The sequence below is a fragment of the Bubalus bubalis genome, chromosome 21 (assembly GCF_019923935.1).
Source record: "Bubalus bubalis isolate 160015118507 breed Murrah chromosome 21, NDDB_SH_1, whole genome shotgun sequence".
Lineage (NCBI taxonomy): Eukaryota > Metazoa > Chordata > Mammalia > Artiodactyla > Bovidae > Bubalus > Bubalus bubalis.
The window spans coordinates 23,151,304-23,173,950 of record NC_059177.1 but is presented as its reverse complement, the minus strand read 5'-3'; the positions used below and the strand labels follow the sequence as shown (position 1 = coordinate 23,173,950).

At 44.8% G+C, this 22,647-nt stretch overlaps 2 protein-coding genes across 4 annotated transcripts in view; one reads left to right on the top strand and one right to left on the bottom strand.

The window, feature by feature from the left end:
• The window catches only part of TRNT1 (tRNA nucleotidyl transferase 1), a 95,945-nt gene that overhangs the window by 5,701 nt on the left and 67,597 nt on the right, over window positions 1-22,647 (top strand). The gene's annotated exons all lie outside the window — the stretch shown is intronic.
• Window positions 1,811-22,647, bottom strand: part of IL5RA (interleukin 5 receptor subunit alpha) — a 40,705-nt gene continuing 19,868 nt past the window's right edge. The window contains exons 10-12 of the mRNA XM_006054712.4: window positions 9,505-9,601; window positions 8,087-8,171; window positions 1,811-3,691 (exon numbers count right to left, since the gene is read on the bottom strand). Coding sequence (XP_006054774.3) covers window positions 3,611-3,691; window positions 8,087-8,171; window positions 9,505-9,601 — 263 coding nt within the window. The 3' untranslated portion in view covers window positions 1,811-3,610. The remainder of the gene's footprint in view (window positions 3,692-8,086; window positions 8,172-9,504; window positions 9,602-22,647) is intronic.

Here is a 22,647-nt window from a genome sequence, read left to right as displayed (position 1 = left end):
GGCTGCAGTCCATGGGGTCACTGGGAGTCGGGCACGACTGAGCGACTTCACTTTCACTTTTCAGTTTCATGCATTGGAGAAGGAAATGGCAACCCACTCCAGTGTTCTTGCCTGGAGAATCCCAGGGACGGGGGAGCCTGGTGGGCTGCCGTCTATGGGGTCGCACAGAGTCGGGCACGACTGAAGTGACTTAGCAGCAGCAGCAGGTTGGTCATAGCTTTTCTTCCAAGAAGCAAGCATCTTTTAATTTCATGACTGCAGTCACCATCTGCAGTGATTTTGGAGACCGAAAAAATAAAGTCTCTCACTGTTTCCATTGTTTCCCCATCTGTTGGCCCTGAAGTGATGGGACCAGATGCCACGATCTTAGTTTTCTGAATGTTGAGTTTCAAGCCAGCTTTTTCACTCTCCTGTTTCACTTTCATCAAGACGCTCTTTAGTTCTTCTTTGCTTTCTGTCATAAGTGTGGTGCCATCTGCATATCTGAGGTTATTGTTATTTCTCCTGGAAATCTTGATTCCAGCTTGTGCTTCATCCAACTTGGCATTTCTAATGATGTACTCTGCATATAAGTTAAATAAGCACGGTGACAATACACAGGCTTGGCATACTCCTTTCCCAATTTGGAACCAGTCTGTTGTTCCATGTCCAGTTCTAACTGTTGCTTCTTGACCTGCATACAGATTTCTCAGGATGCAGGTAAGGTGGTCTGTTATTCCTCTCTCTTTAAGAATTTCCCACAGTTTGTTGTGATCCACACAATCAAAGGCTTTGGCGTAGTCAATAAAGCAGAAGTGGATGTTTTTCTGCAACTCTTATTTTTCGATGATCCAATGGATGTTGGCAGTTTGATCTCTGGTACCTCTCTGCCTTTTCTAAATCCACCTTGAACATCTGGAAGTTCATGGTTCACATACTGTTGAAGCCTGGCTTGGAGAATTTTGAGCATTACTTTGCTAGCATGTGAGATGAGTGCAATTATGAGGTAGTTTGAACATTCTTTGGCATTGCCTTTCTTTGGAATTGGAATGAAAACTGACCTTTTCCAGTCCTGTGGCCACTGCTGAGTTTTCCAAATTTGCTGGCATATTGAATGCAGCACTTTCATAGCATCATCAGAATTTGAAGTAGCTCAACAGGAATTCCATCACCTCCACTAGCTTTGTTTGTAGTGATGCTTCCTAAGGCCCAGTTGACTTGGCATTCAAGGATGTCTGGCTGTAGGTCAGTGATCACACCATCATTGTTATCTGGGTCATTAAGATTTTTGTATAGTTCTTCTGTGTATTCCCGCCACCTCTTCCTTTTATCTTCTGCTTCTGTTAGGTCCATACCATTTCTGTCCTTTATCGAGCCCATCTTTGCCTGAAATGTTCCCTTGGTATCTCTAATTTTCTTGAAGAGATCTCTAGTCTTTCCCATTCTATTGTTTTCCTCTATTTCTTTGCACTGATCACTGAGGAGGCTTTCTTATCTCTCCTTGCTATTCTTTGGAACTCTGCGTTCAAATGAGTGTATCTTTCCTTTTCTCCTTTGCCTTTAGTTTCTCTTCCTTTCCCAGCAATTTGTTAGGCTTCCTCAGACAACCTTTTGCTTTTTTGCATTTCTTTTTCTTGGGGGTGGTTTTGATCACTGCCTCCTGTACATTGTCATGGAACTCCATCCATAGTTCTTCAGGCGCTCTATCAGATCTGCCATTTCCTATTTAACATGCTCTCTGGGCCTGTACATTTTGCATCTGTAAAATGGAAGCAATAATACTGACCATGCAGGCTTCTCAGGGCTAGAGAAATCTGTGCATAGAGTCTGGTGCAGCTCCTGACACCTGGCTGCCTTAACAAAGCATACAGTCTAGTGGGCTCATAAACAACAGAAATTTATTTATCACAGTTTTGGAGACTGGAAGTCCCAGATCATTGTGTCAGCGTGCTGGGGTTCTCATGAGAGTCTTCTTCCTGGCTGCAGAATGGCAACTTCTCATATCATCACATGGGGGAGAAATTCTTTGGGGTCCCCTTGTAGAGCACTAATCCCATTCCTGAGCGTTCCAGCCTCATTTTCCCCCAAAGCCCCACCTCCAAATGCCATCACAGTAGGGTGTAGAGTTTTAGCATGTGAGTGGGGAGTGGGGCACATTTGCTCCCTAACACTTGGAAGTGGGCAGTAACTGACAGCTGCCAGATCCCTGTGCCTGTTGTCCTGGACCCAGTTCCTGCTAGGTGCAGTGGATGTTTATCAGGAGAACAGCCCCTGGAACGATTTGGTAGTCAACCTTCCCCATTCTTGGATCGAACTGACTGGCTAAATCAAGTATGACAAGCATGTAAAAAGTGGGCCCTGGCAGAGGCCATTCTGAGCACTGTGACCTTTCCCAGTCCTAAGCTTCCTGTTCCAGGGCCCTGTACAGTCAGCACTGTTGGGTCCCTTCAGTTTCCAGCTGCCCATCCTACTCCTCCTCTGCCCAGGAGCTAGCTGCGAACAATACAGGAAGATGTCAAGCTTCCCTGGTGCCTCAGCAGTAAAGAATCTGCCTGCAATGCAGGAGACTCGGGAAGATCCCCTGGAGAAGGAAATGACAACCCACTCCAGTCTTCTTGCCTAGAAAATCCCATGGACAGAGGAGCCTGGCAGTCTACAGTCCATGGGATAGCAAGGACACAACTGAGTGACTGAACCACCAGCAGCACGTGAGGGTGTCATGGGAGGGATTCCTGTCTAGATCGGGGTGTGTGATGAGGACTGTGTAGGACCCATTCCAAACCTCTAGCGCCGGGGTTGATCCAGCCCTCCCTGACCAGATGCCCAGCAAGTTGCCTGAAGTCTTTGCGAGCAGACATCTCTTCAGAAAAGTCATTCTTGGTAGAGTGATCCTCTTCCAGCACAATTCCACCCAGTGCCTTTCTCAGTGTATTCCTGAAATATCAAGGCTGCCTTCGAGAATACAATCTTCAAACAAAATCCTGTCCCTCTCACTGGGCATAGACTGATTTGTTAGCTCCGTATGGTTTGAAATGAGTTTGTCTGCAGTGATGCTAACTTGATTGTACCTCTCTGCCTCCCTCCTCTCTCCCCTCTCTCCATCTCCCTCCACCACACACACCCACACCCACACCCCTACACCCACACATTACTTGAAAAAGTGTTCCCGAACTCAGAATAAAAGCACCATGGCTCCCACTTACTGTAGGAAAGACAGTCTTGAATACAAGTTCACTGTTCATTCCAGAAAGGTACAAAATGCTCTCTTCCTGAGATTTTAGTTGATTATTACTGTTGGTGGCTGACTACCAGAGTAAAAACAACTGACGTTAGCCTTAATAACAGTCTCTCTTGCACAAAAATGTGTGAGGTGAGTAATGCAGATCAGGTGACTGGAGGGTGAGGAGGTGCTGCCTGTGCAGAGATCAGACCTGGCAGGATGGACGAATCAGTCACCCAGTGTGTGTTAGGAGATTGTGACGAGGCGTCCACACTTGTCACGTTGCATCACCTTCCAGCTAAATTGAGTGTCCTGTAAACTCCAGACTGCTCAAAGCCAGGAAACAGCCTTTCCATTGTCATCACTGAGGCTCGTGAGCATGAGCTGATTTTGAGAATGTTCCAGGGACAGTCAAAACACGGAGTCTTCCAGGGTCTCAAATCCAGCCTCCTCCACATAACTTATGACTTCAGTTTCACTGGAACCAGTTTTCTGCAAAACAAATAATCCTTCCTTAGATATTTTCTAGAGAACTTTTCCATTCTTTGAATTTCTTTTCAGTTGGTTTCAAGTCATTTTGCTCTTAAAAATAGTAAATGTTCACTGAAGAAAATATGGAAATGAAGTAGGAAGAAAAGACCAAAAAACAGCCATAAACTTACCTCCCAAGCACAATCCACTGTCTCTTCAGCCCTTTTCTCTAGCTGTTACCTTTACAGTTACATGAAGAGCTTTATAAGTTGATTGCTTTTTGTGCAACATCATATCATATTTTAAGTTATGTACAGCCGGCGCTTTGTATCCACTGGTTTCACTCTTTTATATAAGGGACTCTAGCACCTGCGGACTCTGGTGCCCACAGGATCTCCTGGAGCCATTCCCCGTGCAGATGCTGAAGCATGACTGTATGTTTTTTGGCTGTATCATTTTGAATAGCTTCATCGTACACTATCCACAGTTCACTAAAGTCTTCCCCTAAATTGGTGTATTGTGTCCTATTTTGGCTATTATAAATAATGCTAATTATAAAATTCGTGACCAAAAATAAACTTCCTGTAAGAAATCATATTCCTTCACCTTCTTTACTCATTCAGTGTATTTTTTTCCATATTTTTAATTGAAGTATATTTGATTTACAATGTAGTGCTAATTTCTGCTTCACAGCAAAGTGACTCAGTTGTAAAATATATATGTTGTTTTTTATATTGTTTTCCATTATGCTTATCACAGGATATTGAATATAGTTTCCTGTGCTGTATGTTAGGGTCTTGTTTATCCATTCTAAATGGAACTGTTTGTATCTGCCAACAATAATAGCCAGTCTCCCAGCCCATCCATCTCCCTCATCTCCTCCCTCTCCCTAAAGTCTTCTCTATGTATATGAGACTGTTTCTGTCTTGTAGATAGGTTTATATGTGCCATATTCTAGATTCCACGTGTAAGTAACATCATATGAGATTTCTCTGTTTCTTACTTCACTTAGTCTGTTAATCTCTGGTTGCATCCATGTCGCCGAAAATGGCATTATTTCATTCTTTTGTATGGCTGGATAGTATTCCATTGTATATATGTACCACATCTTCTTTATCCATTCATCTGTCGATGAGCATTTAGGTTGCTCCCATGTCTTAGCTATTGTAAATCATGCTGCCATGAACATAGGGGTGCATGCATCATTTTGGATTAAGAATTTTGTCTGGATAAATGCCCAGGAGCAAGATTGCTAGATCACGTGGTAATTCTGTGTTTAGTTTTCTAAGGAACCTCCATACTTTTGACAGCATCTGTACCAACCTACAAGTCCCGCCAACAACGTAGAAGTCATTCAGTATGTTTCTAATACCTACTCTGCACTGGCAAAGGAGCCTGGTGGGCTGTGATCCATAGGGTCACAAACTGTTGAACACAACTGAAACGCCTTAGCACAACTCTGCACCGGACACCACGTGATGCACTGGATGTGCAGTGATGACCAAGCAGCCATGCTCTCTGCCTATGTACTTTGAGTGGTTTGTGATCTACTTAATCTTGGAAGGAACTCTCTCCAGTTGCCAGTATTGAAACAAAGAATGGCTGGAAACCAGTCTTTAACAAATGGAAACTTAGAATAAGAGTTTGTGTTTGTTTTTTTTTTAAGTGAGCCGTTTTTATTGTTCAGCCAACTCATTCCCCTCCTTGCCCCCTCCCTCTCCTTCCCTGAGTCTCTTGAGTGTAAAAAAATAATTTCTGACTCAGGCCTGGACAAGCAAAAATGTGTGTAATGGTCTCTCTGGGATGGTAGCCACCCTCTGAATCCCAGGACTCTGGGTACCAGCATCAAGTTCAGAGGAGCCAGCAGTGATGAAAAGTGGAGGGTTTTCTTTCCCATCAGCGGAAGGCTTCCTGGTGGTTTGTCAATAGCTCTAAAGGGCCCCCCTCATCGTCATTGTAGCAGAGGCCCCCAAAGTGGACTGGCCAGGCTATGCTTTGAGAGGTCGAGGCTGGGACGCTGCTGCCTGGGGCCCAGCCATGGTCAGCTCTGTCTTGGGTCACTTGTCTCCCCAGGTGGAGGGTGTGGGCCGTAGAACTGACAGCGGAAGATGACGCTTCATTTCCCAGTTCTCCCTGCTCCTCCCCCCGACCCCTCACCCTGCCCCTTCCTCTCCCCCCACCCGCACTCACAGATCTATTTTTCACCTGACCCACTGCAGTGTGGAGGAGGGAATGGCCACCCACTCCAGTATTCGTGCCTGGAAAATGGACAGAGGAGCCCAGTGGGCTGCAGCCCGTGGGGTCACAAAGAGTCGGATACGACTTAGTGACGCGTGCATATATACACACACACACACTCTCTCACTCACACTCACCACCACCCCAAATGTGAGAGGAGAGCGTATTGTCTAGAGGAGCAGCCTGGCAGTGATGGGCTCTGACATGAATCCTTTGCTTATTCTGAAATCAACCTGTCTACCTGGAGTTGTTCCTTTTGCATACATGACTTGATTTTAATTAACAACAAACTGCAGACTTGCACAGTAAACTGTTAAGCCTGTTTCTTTTACCAGCCTCAGAATATGCAAGGAAATTTTGGGGGTCCTGAAGGGAAATGAGATACTAGCATTAATATGTGCCAATAAGAGCCCAGGACAAACGACTTGAGTCTGCTGCTTAAACCACAGGTGCTTTCCAGGCATGAGTGTGCCAGAGTCAGAAGGGATCCACAGCATGAATTCACATGAAGCAAAACAACTTTCCCGGGGGGCCACACTCACTTTCCAGAAAAGCTGTGGGTTATCAAGAGCAAACCAGAGGGTGCCTGGTAAAGGAGACCACAGGGGTGGAGCTGAGTGCAGGCGTGGGTCTTGGGCCAACCTTGATCCTCTGCTTCACTGGGTCAGTAACTATCATAGGCTCAATCACCCCAGACACCCAAACTGCTAACTCGAAAGGCCACTGCTCCCTGTAGTGATCCATTTTGGTGAATGAGCAACTCATCCCCTAGAACTAGTCACCAGTTGACTTATCCAACCATGAGTCACTTTATCAAAGAGAAGACTCAATTTGTTAAGAAAACTCCTTGATGAGGGTCTGCAGTCTGCAGCAAGCCCATGGACTGAGTCTGGCTCATTGCCTGCTTTTGTAAATAAAGTTTTATTGTCCAGAGCTATTTGTATATTGTCTGTGGTTAATTTCACAGTATGACTGCATGATAAACATTTGGCCCTTAAACGTATACTATCTTGCTCTTTATAGAAAGCCCCCTGGCTCCTGATGTAAATATCCATTCAGTTTAAGAACAGATTTGACAAGCAACTGAACATCAGTACACTGAACAGCACAAGACCTTGGTGACAGAAGTTAAAATCTAAATAAATAAGGTGAGATGTTGTGTTTACAGATTGAAAGACTCATTACTGGTAAGATGTTCCTTCTCTCTAAAATCACCTGATCAGGATCCCAGCAGCCTTTTTTGTTGAAATCGATAAACTGTCTCTGAAGTTTGTGCTAAGTCACTTCATTTGTGTCTAACTCTGTGTGACCCCATGGATTGTGGCCTGCCAGGCTCCTTTGTCCATTGGATTCTCCAGGCAAGAATACTGGCGTGTGTTGCCATGCCATATGAAAATAAAAAGGACTTGGAATAACCAAAACAACTTTGAACAGTCATGTTTGGAAGTTTTAAACTACCTGGTCTCCAGGTTTACAATAAAGCTTCAGTTTCAAGACAGTGTTGTATTGGCATACAGATAGACAGTAATCGAGAAATAGACACACATACGCATGTCGTTGCTTACTGTCAGCAAAGACACCAAGGCAACTCACTAGAAAAAGGATTACTTCTCCCACTTGATGCTAGAACAATTGAACACATGTTAATAAGTGAGTGAGTGGTTACACCTAAGTGCTCTGAGTACATAAATGGCACCTACAAAAACATATTTGGGGAAGTCATTTGTCTGCTCTATGGTTCTTTATATTTAGAAACTAGGGAAAATTCCTCTGAAAAACTTAGGGGTACTAAGGGGCAAAAACATGAATTCTTAAAATGTCAGAGTTAAACAGGTCATTGGACGCATCTATGCCTGTTACTGTACAGAAGAGGAAGTAAAATCTCATGGGGTTGAAGGAATTGCCTACGGTCAGTTAAAAGATGGCTGATAGAAAATAAAAATTCAGGTTTTCTGACTGGTGAGGACCCTCATAATTGAGTAGGACCTTTGCAATATTCAGAGATTGTAATGAACATGTATTAAAACAATCAGCCAAAGAGCAGAGTGACTAAAGCAATATGAAGACATCTGGCCTCCTGGGTAAAAGCCCTTTCTTGTAACATGGAAAACGAGTGGCTCAGTGACAGGACCCATCGGTCCCTGGGCAGATACGACATTAGAGAACCTTCAGTATTACCTCATTGTTGATGATTACAAAGAAATCGTTAATATTACTTTTCGGCACTGGAACAGGTGGAAACAACTTGTTCCATAAGTGGCATCTGAAAACAGAGTAAAGGAGGGAGACAGATGAGCAAAAGCAGCCTTTCTTGTGCTTCAGTAGCTGCTCTAAATAGTGACCTGGTTAATCCCCAAACCTGCCAACTGGTAAATTCAAAATCTTCATCCACAAAGACTTCCAAGTACCTACTTTGTAGTAGTAGTTGAAGATGTAGGGGTACTGCAAGGCTTTGATGTGACTTCTGATCCAGGAACGACAAAATGGCAACTGCTTCATGTTGGTATGTGTGGTCAGACCTGATTTCTGACAGTGAGGGACATCAGATGTGTGGGCTTCCAGGTCACCTATGATGCTGATGTGCCCTTCCTCCTATGTGTTGGCTCTCGGTCTACTTTTTTTCTCTTTTCTAAACTGCCGCCACCACCACCACCACCCCCCGGTGTAGATGCCATCTTATATAACATTTAAAATAGTGAAGCTGTTTAAGATAAGTCATTTTCTTTATTAAGGGTTTTGTTTTGTTTTTTTTTTTTTTTGATGTGGACCATTTTTTAAGTCTTTAACTTGTTACATTATTGCTTCTTTAAAAAAAAAAAAAAAGTTTTTGTTTTCTGACTATGAGGCATGTGGCATCTTAGCTCACTCATCAGGAATCAGACCCACACCCCCTGCACTGGAAGGCAAAGTCTTAACCACTGGACCTTCAGGGAAGTCCCCTAAAAGTCATTTTCTAAACTATGAAAAAGCTAAGATAGAATATGTTCTGCAACCTCCTAAGTGGCACTTGACCTTCCTGGACACCAGAGGGTTGAGAAGTTCCTATGGGGCCTTTGGCAGGCTCTAGGATTGGTTGCCAAATCAGCAAGATACTGTAGAATCTGGGAATGATCGGCTACTCTGGGGCCAGATGACAGAAGGGCCAGGCTAGGACTCGATACCTCATAACTGGGGATCACAACACAGGAGGCACTGTGGTGACTTCAGCACCCAGAGGCTGCCTTCCTTTCCCTGAGATGTAACAGATGTGCCCTGGGGGCTCAACAGAAGCACCCAAGGACTGAGTGGAAGACAGTCAAGGAAGCAAAAGAACACAAATGTGAAACCTTCACAGAAGTTAGCAGACTGTTGGCAAATTCAAGAAGGGGACATCCAGTGACTGAGGCTATATTGAGCTCTGTCCAGTTTCTGTAAATCACCTGTTTCCCAGTTTTTTATTTAGTCCACACTCATCTTGGAAAGGCTGTCCAGGAAGACACAAAAATACTGTAGATTCCACCTGATAACAAAAGCCCTCCATCCAGTGGGTGCCTGGCAAGAATGGAATTCAATATTCAGATCCCAGTGAAAGCACCCAAAATAAAAGGAATACCTACATTCTGCAGATGAGTGAGAAAATCAACAAGATGAAGCAGATGGTCATCATAACTGCAATAAGAAACCACTCTGTCCAGGGCTTCTGATCATCCTTCCCTAATGAAAAAAGAAAGAAAAAATCAGAACTAGAAATTGAGAGAAATGACGACAGTAGGGCATCAAGAGGCTTGGGTCTGAGTTGCAGGTGCCGCGTGATGCTTAACTTTCCCGAGTCTTAGATTTCTTGTCTGTAAAGGGTAATGGGCATCTCACAGAGCTGATAGGAGAGTGAAATGAAACAATGGCAATGAGACTATTTTTAATCTTAAAACACTATTTAATCACTGAACAGGTATTTATGGGATATATTCTAGGTAATATGCCACCTGGATCTTGGCGTTTAGCGCTTTGGGTGAGTCATAAGGATTTTAGATGAAAAAGCTGTAAAAATGTAAGCCTAATCAGTAACCTAATTGCGTTGCAATCAAAATATCTTACAAAGTCGGACTTTTAGAGGAAGTACAGTATGGAATAATACTTGTAGGTAACAACAAAGGAATCAAACTCTGTTGAAAGTACTTTACAATCTTGTTGTTTAGTTGCCAGGTCGTGTCCGACTGTCTGTGATCCCATGGACTGCATCACACCAGGCTTCCCTGACCTCCACTATCTCCCAGAGTTTGCTCATATTCATGTCCATTGAATCAGTGATGTTATCGAACCATCTTATCCTCTGCCACCCTCTAGTCCTCAATCTTTCCCAGCATTTATAGTCTTAAAATTTACAATCTTAATTGTCCTCAAAGCAGGTCTTGGAATCATGTCCATTTCACAGATAGGGATGTAGATGCTAACTGCCCTGATTCAGTACAGAAAGTGTAAATGCCATCCGACTCAAGTTAAATTTCCTTCTAATCTACATTCAGGGGGTAGATCTTTCTATGGGCTTTAATGATAGCTTGGGGGGGGGGGGTGTTTTCATTTAAGGTACTGGAAATGCATTCGAGAAAAACCAAATGGTGTTTAGGGAATAATCTGCTTACTAAACTTCCTGATTCATTTTTAGAGAAGATGAAAATATCGAGTTGTCTCTCGAATATACTGGCCTTTCTGTGTTTGTTTATTCCTTTATTCACCTATCTAGTCAATATTTATTGAGCTCCTAGAGTTGACTCATTGGAAAAGACTCTGATGCTGAGAGGGATTGGGGGCAGGAGGAGAAGGGGACGACAGAGGATAAGATGGCTGGATGGCATCATTGACTCGATGGATGTGAGTCTGAGTGAACTCCGGGAGTTGGTGATGGACAGGGAGACCTGGCATGCTGTGATTCATGGGGTCGCAAAGAGTCAGACACGACTGAGAGACTGATCTGATCTGATCTGATTGTGTATTGGACTCTATACACCTTGCCGGGAGACAGGGTTAAAAGAACCCATTTGAGACTTCTCTTCCTGCAGTTGAGGGAAGAACTCGCTAAGTAAATAAAGACACAGGTAATTCAGTGACAGCAGCTGTAAATGCAGGGGTGAGACAGACACAGCTCACCAGGAGGTCCTAATACTCAGTTTGCCATTAATAGTTGCTTTTATAAAATGAGGAGTAAATGTAAGTGCAATTTTCAAGTCTTTGTAAATATCTTAAGACTTGGGAAAAAACCCCAAATACATAAAACTCAAATCTTTCAAGGTGTCAGGATGGAGAGATGTCTTGAGGATTTAATGTTCGTGATTCCAGTGTTGCTTTGATCTCTTGCACTATTTTTTTTTTTTTTTTTTTTTTTTGCCTCCTGAGAACTCTTACCTGAGGTTGATCCTCTACCTCCCAAAAGCTTTGACTCTCCTCCTTCATCTTTCCCCTTCTGCTTTCAGATATTCATAGAACCCTTTATCTTAAAGCCATTATTTTGCTTTGCCATCTCTCTCTCAGTGATCATCAAATACCATTTTACTTTATTTCCTAGACTCATTTGTTGAATAAGAAATTCAGGCAGCTTCATTTTCCCATCTCAGAAACCACTTTTTTAAAATCCCAGATGACTTCCTCCTGGTTGAAGCCAAAGGATGGTTGGTTTCTTTTTGCAACTTTATATTCCCTGATCTTCCTCTGAATTTCAGACTTGATGGTTATGCCCACCTGGAAACCAAGCCACTGAATCCTCCACTCAGATCTTCCTCTGCTTCAATATAATTTCCTTCCCTCCTTCTTAATTTCAGCTGGCCCTCTCAGCTCAACCGTGATCTCTTGGTGTTTTTCCACCGTAATCTATTCTTTGAACTTTGAAAAGTTTGTTGAGCACAGCTTCGTCTTTTAATTCCATGGCTTCTTCTCCTGCATCTTTATTCCTGCCCATCTCTTGGTCTGGATCTGAGATTGCCCATAGGTGGAACCCACTGGGATGTGCCTCAAAGCTGACAACATTCAAAACTAAACTCAAACCCTTTTTCACATCAAAGCAACTTCCCTCATGACCTCTCCCTTTTGGTCTTCACTCTTCCAAGTTCCCAAACTGGAGTCCTTGAAAGTTACTTTGATTCTCCTCAACCACTGTAGACCCCACGTCCTTTCCTCACTGGTTCTGTTTACATCAGTGCCTCACAGCCAACCATAAATGTGAGCAAGGCGTGCTTTTGTCTATGGCTCAGTTTACACCAGTGCACCACACTAACCATAATTGTGAGAGTCATGCTTTTGTCTATGCCTTTGCCTAGTCTTGTTGTGAAGGTGGCCATTCCGGACCTCAGCTTCCTCATTTGTAAAAACAAGGGAGTTGAAATAGGACCCTTAAGAATGCTCTCAATCCAGCACATTTTCTAGTACCCTGACTCAGTCTAGGGCACCATCATTTTGTGTATCTTGATCTCTCACATAATTCATTTTAGTATATTTTCATTGGTGAAAGTAGTAGAGAATAAAAGAGAAAAGTCAGCAGTAACCAGCAGTCACCAATAGGTTATTTTCTATACACATTTTTACATTCACTTTTTAGGTACCGGACACTCTGCAAAGGGCTTCCTGTGTAATTTCAGTTGAATTCTCAAAGCAGCGCTTCAGGGTGGGCACTGCCATCCACATCTGATGGATGGAGGAGCTGCAGCAGAGACGGGCGGAGCCGGGGGAGGAGCCAGGACATGCTGAGCAGCTGTGCTCTTAACCACAGTGCGGGGGCCCCGCCCCCCAGACCCAGAATACACTGCACCGGCCGGCGCTTCACAGAACGGATCCTAAACATCCCCGCGATGTGTAGTCCTGTCCTCAGCGTCCTCTTCCCGCCGGAGACCACTTCCCTGCAAGGCAGCCTTGCTGTGCTGCTTCTCAGCTGCCGGAGGTGGCTGTGTTTTCAGGCTGTGTCTCCAGGAGAAGGAGGCTGCCTTGCATGCCACTCCTCCTGTGGTTCCCTAGGCTTTAGTCAGGACCGAATCACTTTAAGTGATTCACTCTGACCATGGCATGTAAAAAGAAGTTTCATGTGTTTACAGCTATTTTAAACACCGGCGGTAGCCACAGTTTGTAAAATGATGAAAAACAGAGGCTCAGAAAGACAAACCTTATGTTTTCCCAAGTACCACGGAGACTCAGTTGTTCTAGGATTAGTATTCAGTTCGCTGGGTTGTCACCAAGTGTCCTGTTAAACTTAGTTTTTACTGCACATGGCCACTATAAAGAGCAACTGGGATGAACTAGAATACCATCAAATCAAATAGTGTCTCACTTTATTTCCCACTCTGATTTCATGAATAAGGGACCCTGCCTGCCTCACTGCCTCATTTCTGAAGCTCACCGTTCCACACAGTGAGCCGTTACACAAGTCCCCTGACAAGCACATTCAGAAATTCCACACTAGTCCACATGGGATATAAATTTAGCGAGGGTTATGTCAGGAGCAGACTTCTTCCTGTTTTCAATGGTTTAGACAGGTGAAACTTGAGTCCTGCAGGAAGAATGAGCAGTGTTGTAAATATTATCAGCGTGGTACACTGGGTGCCATTGGTGTCTAAAATTGTGCAATTCACTGCAAGCAGTGTGTCCGGTCCTGATAAGAGTGCCGTTTACTTGTGAATGTGGTTACACAAATCTTTTCAGTTAAACTACTGCCTTGCTCTTCACTTCAGTACTCGCATTAATAAGTGAAGATGCTCCATGAATTAGCAACATTTAGAGACACAACTGATTTTATTTCTTTTGATATAAAAGTTGGTGATGCCTGCAAGGTGAGAAGCAGTCATGATTCCTACCTGGAAGAGGTGGCACTTCAGTCATTTCTCCCCTCCTGGCTTCTGCAGTGTCCCAGTTTTGTTTTAGAACCAATCCCTTACCATCACCTGAGGACAGAACTAACCCAGACAGCAGAACTGAGGTCAGCTTTTCTTCAAAGAAAACCTGAACTGGCAGATAAATTTAGTGCAGGAAAAAGCGTTCACATATTCAGGAAAAAGCGTTCACATATTCACTACCAAATGAAAACTGCCTGGGGATTATCTAATGTTACATGATTTCTTCATGCAAAAATGAGTTGAGAATCAGCTATGTGACTAAATGAATAAAAGAGAGCACCTACTCTGACTTCACTGAAAGTTGAGTAGGGGAATAGTCCCCACTCACAGTATATATCCTTCGGGTCAAAATGAAGAATTTTACTTCTGTAAAAGTTCAGAGGCCCCTCAGTACATCATTCATTTGAATTTGGGGTCTCTGACATTGGAAATTCTCTGAGGAACAAGTATTTCCAGGTAACTTGAATCATTTCTCTGACTCAAGAATGACTTTTGTGCCATTGAAACGGAAGCCACAAATGTTTCTTTTCAAGAAATTGATGAGCACTGTTTGGTTATGCAGAGGTGAGCTTTACAAAGAGGAAGTCGCAAAGCCTGTCCTGCTTAGGAGGAGAAGCAGTTTAGGCTCTGCACCTTATCCTAGGATGTTCTCCCAATATTGGCAACTTGGAGCGTTTGGGAGCTCAAGCTGCCTGGTTTCTGGTGACCTTGGCATCTTTAGTTGCTGACATCTCAGCCATTCAGCCTTGAGAATAAGGGAGCTAAAGAAATCTCTTCACATGTTGTATGATCTGGGAGTGTATGGTGGGAAAGGGAGAGAGGGGGATAGATAGGATGGTGGTTGAAGATACCCAGACCCTGAACCCACAAGTCCCAGCTCTGCCTCTGGCTGCTCTCAGAGCTTTGTCAAATCTTCCCCCTGCTGGTGCTGTAGCCCCGCTTGTTCTTAAATTCTATGATCTTTATGGTTCGGACTGATAAATCTTAGACAGTCAGTTTGATTTGGAGGCCTGTTCCACCCTTAAGCTCTTTGTGTGAGCATGACTTTCAGGGATCCCATAATGATTTTGAATCTGATTTCAGTCTCAACCATAGGTTCTAAGGGAAAAGACTGATTAGTAGATTGATGGGGCTCTTCCAGTGAAGCAGCCATATTCGTTGTCTGTTAAGCCAAAAGGCACTGGGAGAAGTTCTCAGGACATGGATGGGGCTGGATAACTGAGAGGATGCAGATTTGTTAGTGTACAAAGCCTCCTGTGCTTGCTCCTCATTGGAGGGGGAGACTGGCATCGTTTGTGAAGGGGCCCCCAAGAGGGGTCACAGACTCACGATGCAAGCAGAAGTCATAAGCATGCCTTTCAGGTGGATGAGCTTTCTGAGACAGCTGTCAAGTGGATTTTGAGCTTCACCTGGTTTAGGGAGAAAAAGAGAGGGAACCAATCCAGCCTTGTGGACAGAATGTAGATAGTGCAGGACCCAGAGCAAAATGCAGAAAACTTGTACTATGTTCATCTGGGGAAATGGGGCTCAGTGACCCCAAATATGGAAAGGACATGCTTTGGGGGATGTGTGCAAGTGCATGCGTGTGTGTGTGTGTGTGTATACTTGTATGCACTCAGGATTCCCTAGAGGGATTGCTGCCAGACTGTTGGTCTCCAGCAGGACTTGGTGAAGCTGAGTGGAAAACTCCTTTTTGCCATCTTCTTCTTCTTTGCAGACTTTTCCACACAGCACCAAGGGCTGTGTGTCTTATAGGGCCCCAGGCAACCCAGAACTTTCTTCCCTGTAAGGGGTTTTCTGGGCTTGCTCTGTCCACTTGCTAAAGCAACTGAGAGCTGTCCTCACAGAGACTTAAGAAACATAAGTGAAGCACTTTGATCTGGGTTCTCCCACTTGCCACGAGAGGTGTCCCTGCGCAGGGAGCCCTCGGGAGGATCCATCACCTGCTTTGCTCAATAGGGATAAGAACTGACTGAGTCGATTGCTGTAAAGTGATCATCACAGTGCTAGTTCACAGTAGGTGTTCAATGAATCTTCTTATAACTGTGATTGTGAGTGAATACATCATGTTCAGCAGTAAGGCACCAAGATAATTTCCCTAAATCGTCAAAGCCAGACTAAAAATCAAGTCCTGGCAGAATCCTCAAAAGATTGAGTCATAAGCTCGGGCCTGAAGGGAAAGAAAACACTGAATATTCAGGATACTGGAGAGTAGGAGAGGGCATCAGGCGTGATGGCTCTCACCCTCCGGAAGGTCTGTGTGAAAATGAACACCATGGACAGCTCATAGGAGGTATTTAGACTAGAGGAGCCTGAAGAGGTCGATGAAAACGTCCCCATTGCTTGGTCTGCATGGAGGCTGGCAGCTCACGAGGCCCTTTTACTGCCGCTAGCCCCTGTGCCACCCCCGCCCGCCTCCATCTTCTGTGCTGGCACTGTGACCACATCACAAAAAAAGCAGGGCAGGGACCCAGCCCTGTGGCTGCATTCCAGGTCCTAGTCCATCACTTCCTAGCTCTCACTTGGGCCAATTCCTTAACCCCTCTGCATCTCTTTTCTCGCCTCTAAATTAGGAAAATCCCGTGTTTGTGAAGCTACGTGAGATAAAATAAGTGAACGTGCCGGGCACAGTGCCTGTCCCCAGAGCAGGGCCCCACTTCCCTTCTAACAGCTGGTGGGCGCATCATGAGACAGAGGTCACGCACAGAAGGCCTGGGGGGCAAGTCCAGCTTGGGGGGGCTGGACTTGAAAGCTAAGTGGGAGCTCTCTGCTCCTGACATCTGGGGACAATGAGAAAGCTCCTGCTGGCCCTCCTTCAGGCCACAGGGCTGAATTGTCCTGTGCCCCCACTGGGAACAAGTAAGCAGTGGGGTGTCAGCCTGGAAACCACAGGAGCCTGGGTGAAAGGAAGCAATGGCCCAAATCAGCCACCACATTTACCAACCCCAAATCCCCCATTGCAAAGAAAACCCAAAATTGCCACAAGTTATATCACCCTCAGGGAATACTGAGGGTGGATTTTTCATGTTATTGGGTCAGCTTTGTATTCTTCTATCTGTTTTTGTCACTGTTGACCCAGAAGCCCACCATTTCTTCCTGAAATCTTTGGAATTTGCAGAATTCATTTCCGGTGGAGAGTGAACCTGAGCCGTCTATCAGTGTCTCCCCTTCACCTTTCTCCTGCCTGGTTCGCTCCCTGTTCCAGCACAGTGTGAGGATTTAAAGAAAGACTGACAAATAGACTGTGCCATAGTTTTCTTCTTTTCTGAGTGCTGAGGGTGGAGCCAGCAAAGTGTAAAGTGAAGGAGGTGGATTGGAGGGCCTGGGAGGGATTTCATGTGCCCTGGGGCTGCTGTGCCGGGTTCCCTCACTCATTCACAGCCCATGAATGTCAGGTCCAAGGAAAAAGGCACTCGAGTTTCCCTGCAAGAGCCTGGCTTCCATTCCCTGCCCCCGCCCCACCAAATCTTACTTCCCTCCCTGGTTTTCTGCTTCCAGCTATTTTCATGAAGTCCTTAGAGTCCTATGAGTAATAGGTCTTGTTGTAGAAGGTGACCTGAAAGACAGCTGCCATCCGTGTTTACCTTGACCGTGCAGCTGAGCCATCTAAGAAGTGCAGTGAACTTTCCCCTCCTCCCCTGGGTGTAAGTGCTACACATCTCAGGCCTAAAGCAATATTTTTAACTACATTTTAATTGGTACTTGGTACCTTTGTCTGATAGATCCTGGCTTTTAGATACTGATTTCATCAAGGGCCCAGTTGTTCGTTTGAGAGGCAACGCCTGTGACTATGGAGAAGACCCATCACTGACGTGCAAGACTCAGATCCACTGAGCCTGACCAGCGACATGGCTGGGTGGATGCACATAACACTTTTCCATGGTAAAGGCATTACTGTAGGAAACTGCTTTGGTTATTGCTTGTTTCATGCATGACATTTGAGCTTCTGGGAAGGGAGGGAGAACATGATGGACTTTAGAAAAGGAAAAGCCTCACTCAGACCACGAACCCCTCAGGAGACAGAGGGTTTTGGTAAACAGAAGATGGCAGAGATAATAAAGGAACAGAACAATCCGGAAGTTAAGAAAGTTACAAAAGGAGAAAGAAGTGTGAAAAGTGGGAAGTTAGCTCTTCAGATAAGGCAGAGAAACCAGTTGAGGAAGGGCAGCTGATAACAAGGGCAGATAAAATGAAACTGCTTCTTCCATCTGAGGAATAAGTAAAAAGTATTCCATACCCTGGAAATCGCAGCATGGGAGGACAGAGTTTCAAGGTAGACCGAGAGTGCCCAGAGGCTGGCGGATCCCTGACCACTGTGCCCTGTGTCTCTTGACTGTGCAGTGACCTTGCCAACCGAGCTGGCCAGCAGTCCTGACTCCTCCATCCTCCCTTTTCTTCAATCAAAATGTATTCATCTGGTGTCCCTCTCTTGATCAAGATCCTTGGGCTCTCATGGGTTAACTAGTCAATCAAATTCATTGCAATTTACTAATTGACTCATGTCACCTATTTGAGAAAATTATCCATTAATAGCCACTTCTTGGCTGTTTGATAACTACTGAATTATTAAATATCTCTGGGTCTCCATTTCCCTCAAATAAGGGAGGTGGACTTAATAATATCTAACAGAGAGGTGGTATTTGAGTTGGGTCTTGGCATGAAAATGGAAGGGGAGGGCTCCAGAGTGCCATTTATGAGACAAGGTAGGAGAGGAGGAAAAATGTTGGAGGAAATGAATGGAGTGGGAACACTGCCTGCTGGGCTGCAAGCAGAGCATAATTATTGCTGCATCCTCGCGGGATAAGGAAGAGCCGTGTGAAATGTCTCAGAGGAGCCTGGGCTTCCTATTAGTTTATTAATCATCTTGATGGCGATGGAGAGCCTGCATTGATTAAATTCACTAATGATCCTAAACTGAGCAGGGGAGTAAATTCCAGAAAGGATGGATTTATAAGGTTAGTGGTAATATTAATCAGTGCATCTTCATGACCAGGGTGGCAGTAAATGAAATAAGATTTGCCGTGATGATGGCAGGGAGGCATACCTGAGGGCAAAGGATAATGAACCCAGTTCCAAACCGGGAAGCTGTTGTTTAGAAAATAATAATGGGGTGCCAGCTCTAAAGTGCAGAGTGAATAATAAATTAAAAACAAGCTTAAAATAAACTCTCATTCTAGGTCAGGCTCTCTCTCAGCACTTTGGTAGGGGGCTGTCACGGCGGGGGGTAGGGGAACCAGAAAGTGAAAGGCAGATTGGAAATAACTTACAAAGGAGGAAATTCACCTGTTACAGGGAGAAAGCTGAGACCTGGGGAGGTTAGGACTGACTGAATAGGTCAGGGGTAGCCATTCTGTCCCCTGCAGGGTGACGGCAGATGGCCCTGCCTTCGGAGGACTAAGGTAGTCTGTCTCTGCTTACAGTCTCTGATTACTTGGCTCATGAAATGTTATCTCTGTATCTCTAACTTCAGTCAGAGAGCTAGACACTGCCACAGCCAAGGCAAAAACCTAGATCTCCTGATTTGTGTCTCGCTTTCTTCCTCTCTAAGTTCTAACTCTTCACAGTCAATACTGATGAGAATTCAGAACACAAACGCTAAAACATTAGAACTGGCTCCACAGCCAAGGTACCTACCATGGTCTCCAAGTTAGTTTGAGGTCCTCCAACAGCACTGAGAAAAAATAAAAATCTCTGAAACTGTGTGTGCAGTAATGTTGGGAAGACACCTGGAAATATCAGTACTTGGGGGCCGGTGATTTTTGTACCTTTGGGGAATAACAAAGCATTGAGACAAAATCCCACCAAATGCAGGTAATCAAAATTAAGCTTCCACTATGCGCAGAGTACATCATGAGAAACGCTGGGCTGGAAGAAGCACAAGCTGGAATCAAGATTGCCGGGAGAAATATCAATAACCTCAGATACCTTATGGCAGAAAGTGAAGAGGAACTAAAAAGCCTCTTGATGAAGGTGAAAGAGGAGAGCGAAAAAGTTGGCTTAAAACTCAACATTCAGAAAACGAAGATCATGGCATCTGGTCCCTTCACTTCATGGAAAATAGATGGGGAAACAGTGGAAACAGTGTTAGACTCTTTTGGGGGGGTCTCCAAAATTACTGCAGATGGTGATTGCAGCCATCAAATTAAAAGACGCCTACTCCTTGGAAGAAAAGTTATGACCAACCTAGATAGCATATTGAAAAGCAGAGACATTACTTTGCTAACAAAGGTCCGTCTAGTCAAGGCTATGGCTTTTCCCCTGGTCATGTATGGATGTGAGAGTTGGACTGTGAAGAAAGCTGAGCACTGAAAAATTGATGCTTTTGCACTGTGGTGTTGGAGAAGACTCTTGAGAGTCCCTTGGACTGCAAGGAGATCCAACCAGTCCATTCTAAAGGAGATCAGCCCTGGGTGTTCATTGGAAGGAATGATGCTAAAGCTGAAACTCCAGTACTTTGGCCACCTCATGTGAAGAGTTGACTCATTGGAAAAGACTCTGAAGCTGGGAGGGATTGGGGGCAGGAGGAGAAGGGGACGACAGAGGATGAGATGGCTGGATGGCATTACTGACTCGATGGACGTGAGTCTGAGTGAACTCGGAGTTGGTGATAGACAGGGAGGCCTGGCATGCTGCATGCAATTCATGGGGTCGCAGAGCTGGACACGACTGAGCGACTGAACTGAACTGGTGCACATTTGATGAAATTTATAACCTTGTTGAAAATTCCCTGCGATGGGTTTGTGTTTCTTCTGTTGGGTCCCCTCTTGGGGAGAAGAGTGGATCTCCATTGCTCAGTTGAAGCAGTGTTGGCGGGTTGGGGGGCGGGGGGCTGTGTGTGCTGGGTCTGCTTTCTCAGGTTGGGGCCTCAACCTGGGAAGGAGGGTGTTGGGGGAGGGGGAAAGACTGGCCTTGGCCAAACCATGAAGTAGGGATGTCTGGCCTGTTTTCTCAGTTCCTCTTTTCCTTTCGCTTCCCTCTCCCAGGAAGGGTCTTGTTGCTCCTCTGAGTCCCAGTAGGGTCATATGGGGGCAGAGCTACAAGGCTGTGCTGATCCTGTGGTGCAACTTTAGGGGCACCTTGCCCCTTGGGAAACTCAGCCCACCAAGGCCTTGCAGACTCAGAACCATGTTCCATCCCTTGGGCCTTTGCTTGTCTTCCCAAGCCTTCCTTGGAAATCTCCCTGCTGTGTCTTTGATCTGGCCTAACATCCACATGGGCCAGTGGGCACTGCCCAAGAATGTCCTGCAGAAACACTTGGTAGCCTAAGTGTCTTATTTCTAAATAGAAAATCATAGCATGTGCTGAAAGAAAGAAATCTGTCCTTTAGTACCTGTCGTTAGCTACCTCATAGGATGAGGTATATGACATGCACATGCTTGACAAGCCATAACCACACAGTTAGCTACCAGGATCTCTTGACCACCTGTAACCACAAAGTTAGCTACCAGGATCTCTTAAATGAGTCTTTAATTTGCTCAGGGTTTTAGCTTGTAGCACCCCAGCCACAGTGCTGTAGGGCTGAGAGCTCAGGTGTTGGAGTCAGTCAGCCTGGGTTTGAATTCCATCTCTGCCACTTACTGGCCATGCAGAATTAAGTAAACTGTCTAAATGTTCAAAACCTTTTTTTCTCATGTACAAAACAGTTTTGTGGATAGGATTGGTGAAAGGGTGCGTGTAAAGCCTTTGGCTCAGTGCTTGGAGGGGAGCAGGTAGTCAACAATAAATCTTATCTACTGACATTGTTGTTTCTATTTCACAATTACCTGGGAGGCAGGAGAAGTGGATATTGTCTCCTTAGTTCTGGGAGCCTGAGGATGGGCAGAGAGAAGTGATCTCTTCTAGGGTGAACAAGTAGTTAGCATGTGCCAAGGCTAGTATGAAACCTGAGCTTGCTATGGAAGACTCTAGAGTTTTGAGAAATAGTAGTTGTTTTTATTAACTGTCCTCTTCTCTCATACAATGCCCCCCTACATGGCCAAGATACACAGATGGCAACAAACACAGGGAATGCATGTTCTAGCTTCATGGTGCAAGACCACCTCTCCAACTTACAGAATTACCATCTGACATAGAGGACGAATGGAAATCTGCCCCTTCACTCAGAGCCACCATCATCACCCTTCTCCGATCACACAGATACAGTGATCACCTCATTTGCCTAGTAAGCTAGTCAGTTTAATCATAAAACATCTGCAGAACCAATATAGGAGCCCAGGTGGTACCCAATCCTAGACATGAAACAACAGACTGGTTCTAAATCAGGAAAGGAATACATCAAGTCTGTATATTATCACCCTGCTATTTAACTTATATGCAGAATACATCATGCAAAATGCCGGGCTGGATGAAGCACAAGCTGGAATCAAGACTGCTGGGAGAAATATCAATAACCTCAGATATGCAGATGACACTGCACTTATGCCAGAAAGTGAAGAAGAACTAAAGAGCCTCTTGATGAAAGTAAAACAGAGTGAAAAAATTGGCTTAAAACTCAACATTCAGAAAACTAAGATCATGGCATCTGGTCCCATCAGTTCATGACAAATAGATGGAGAAACAATGACAGACTTTATTTTTGGGGGGCTTCAAAATCACTGCAGATGGTGACTGCAGCCATGAAATTAAAAGACGCTTACTCCTTGGAAGGAAAGTTATGACTAACCTAGATAGCATATTCAAAAGCAGAGACATTACTTTGCCATCAAAGGTCCTTCTAGTCAAGGCTATGGTTTTTCCAGTAGTCAGGTATGGATGTGAGAGTTGGACTATAAAGAAAGCTGAGCGCCGAAGAATTGATGCTTCTGAACTGTGGTGTTGGAGAACATTCTTGAGAGTCCCTTGGACAGCAGGGAGATCCACCCAGTCCATCCTAAAGGAAATCAGTCCTGC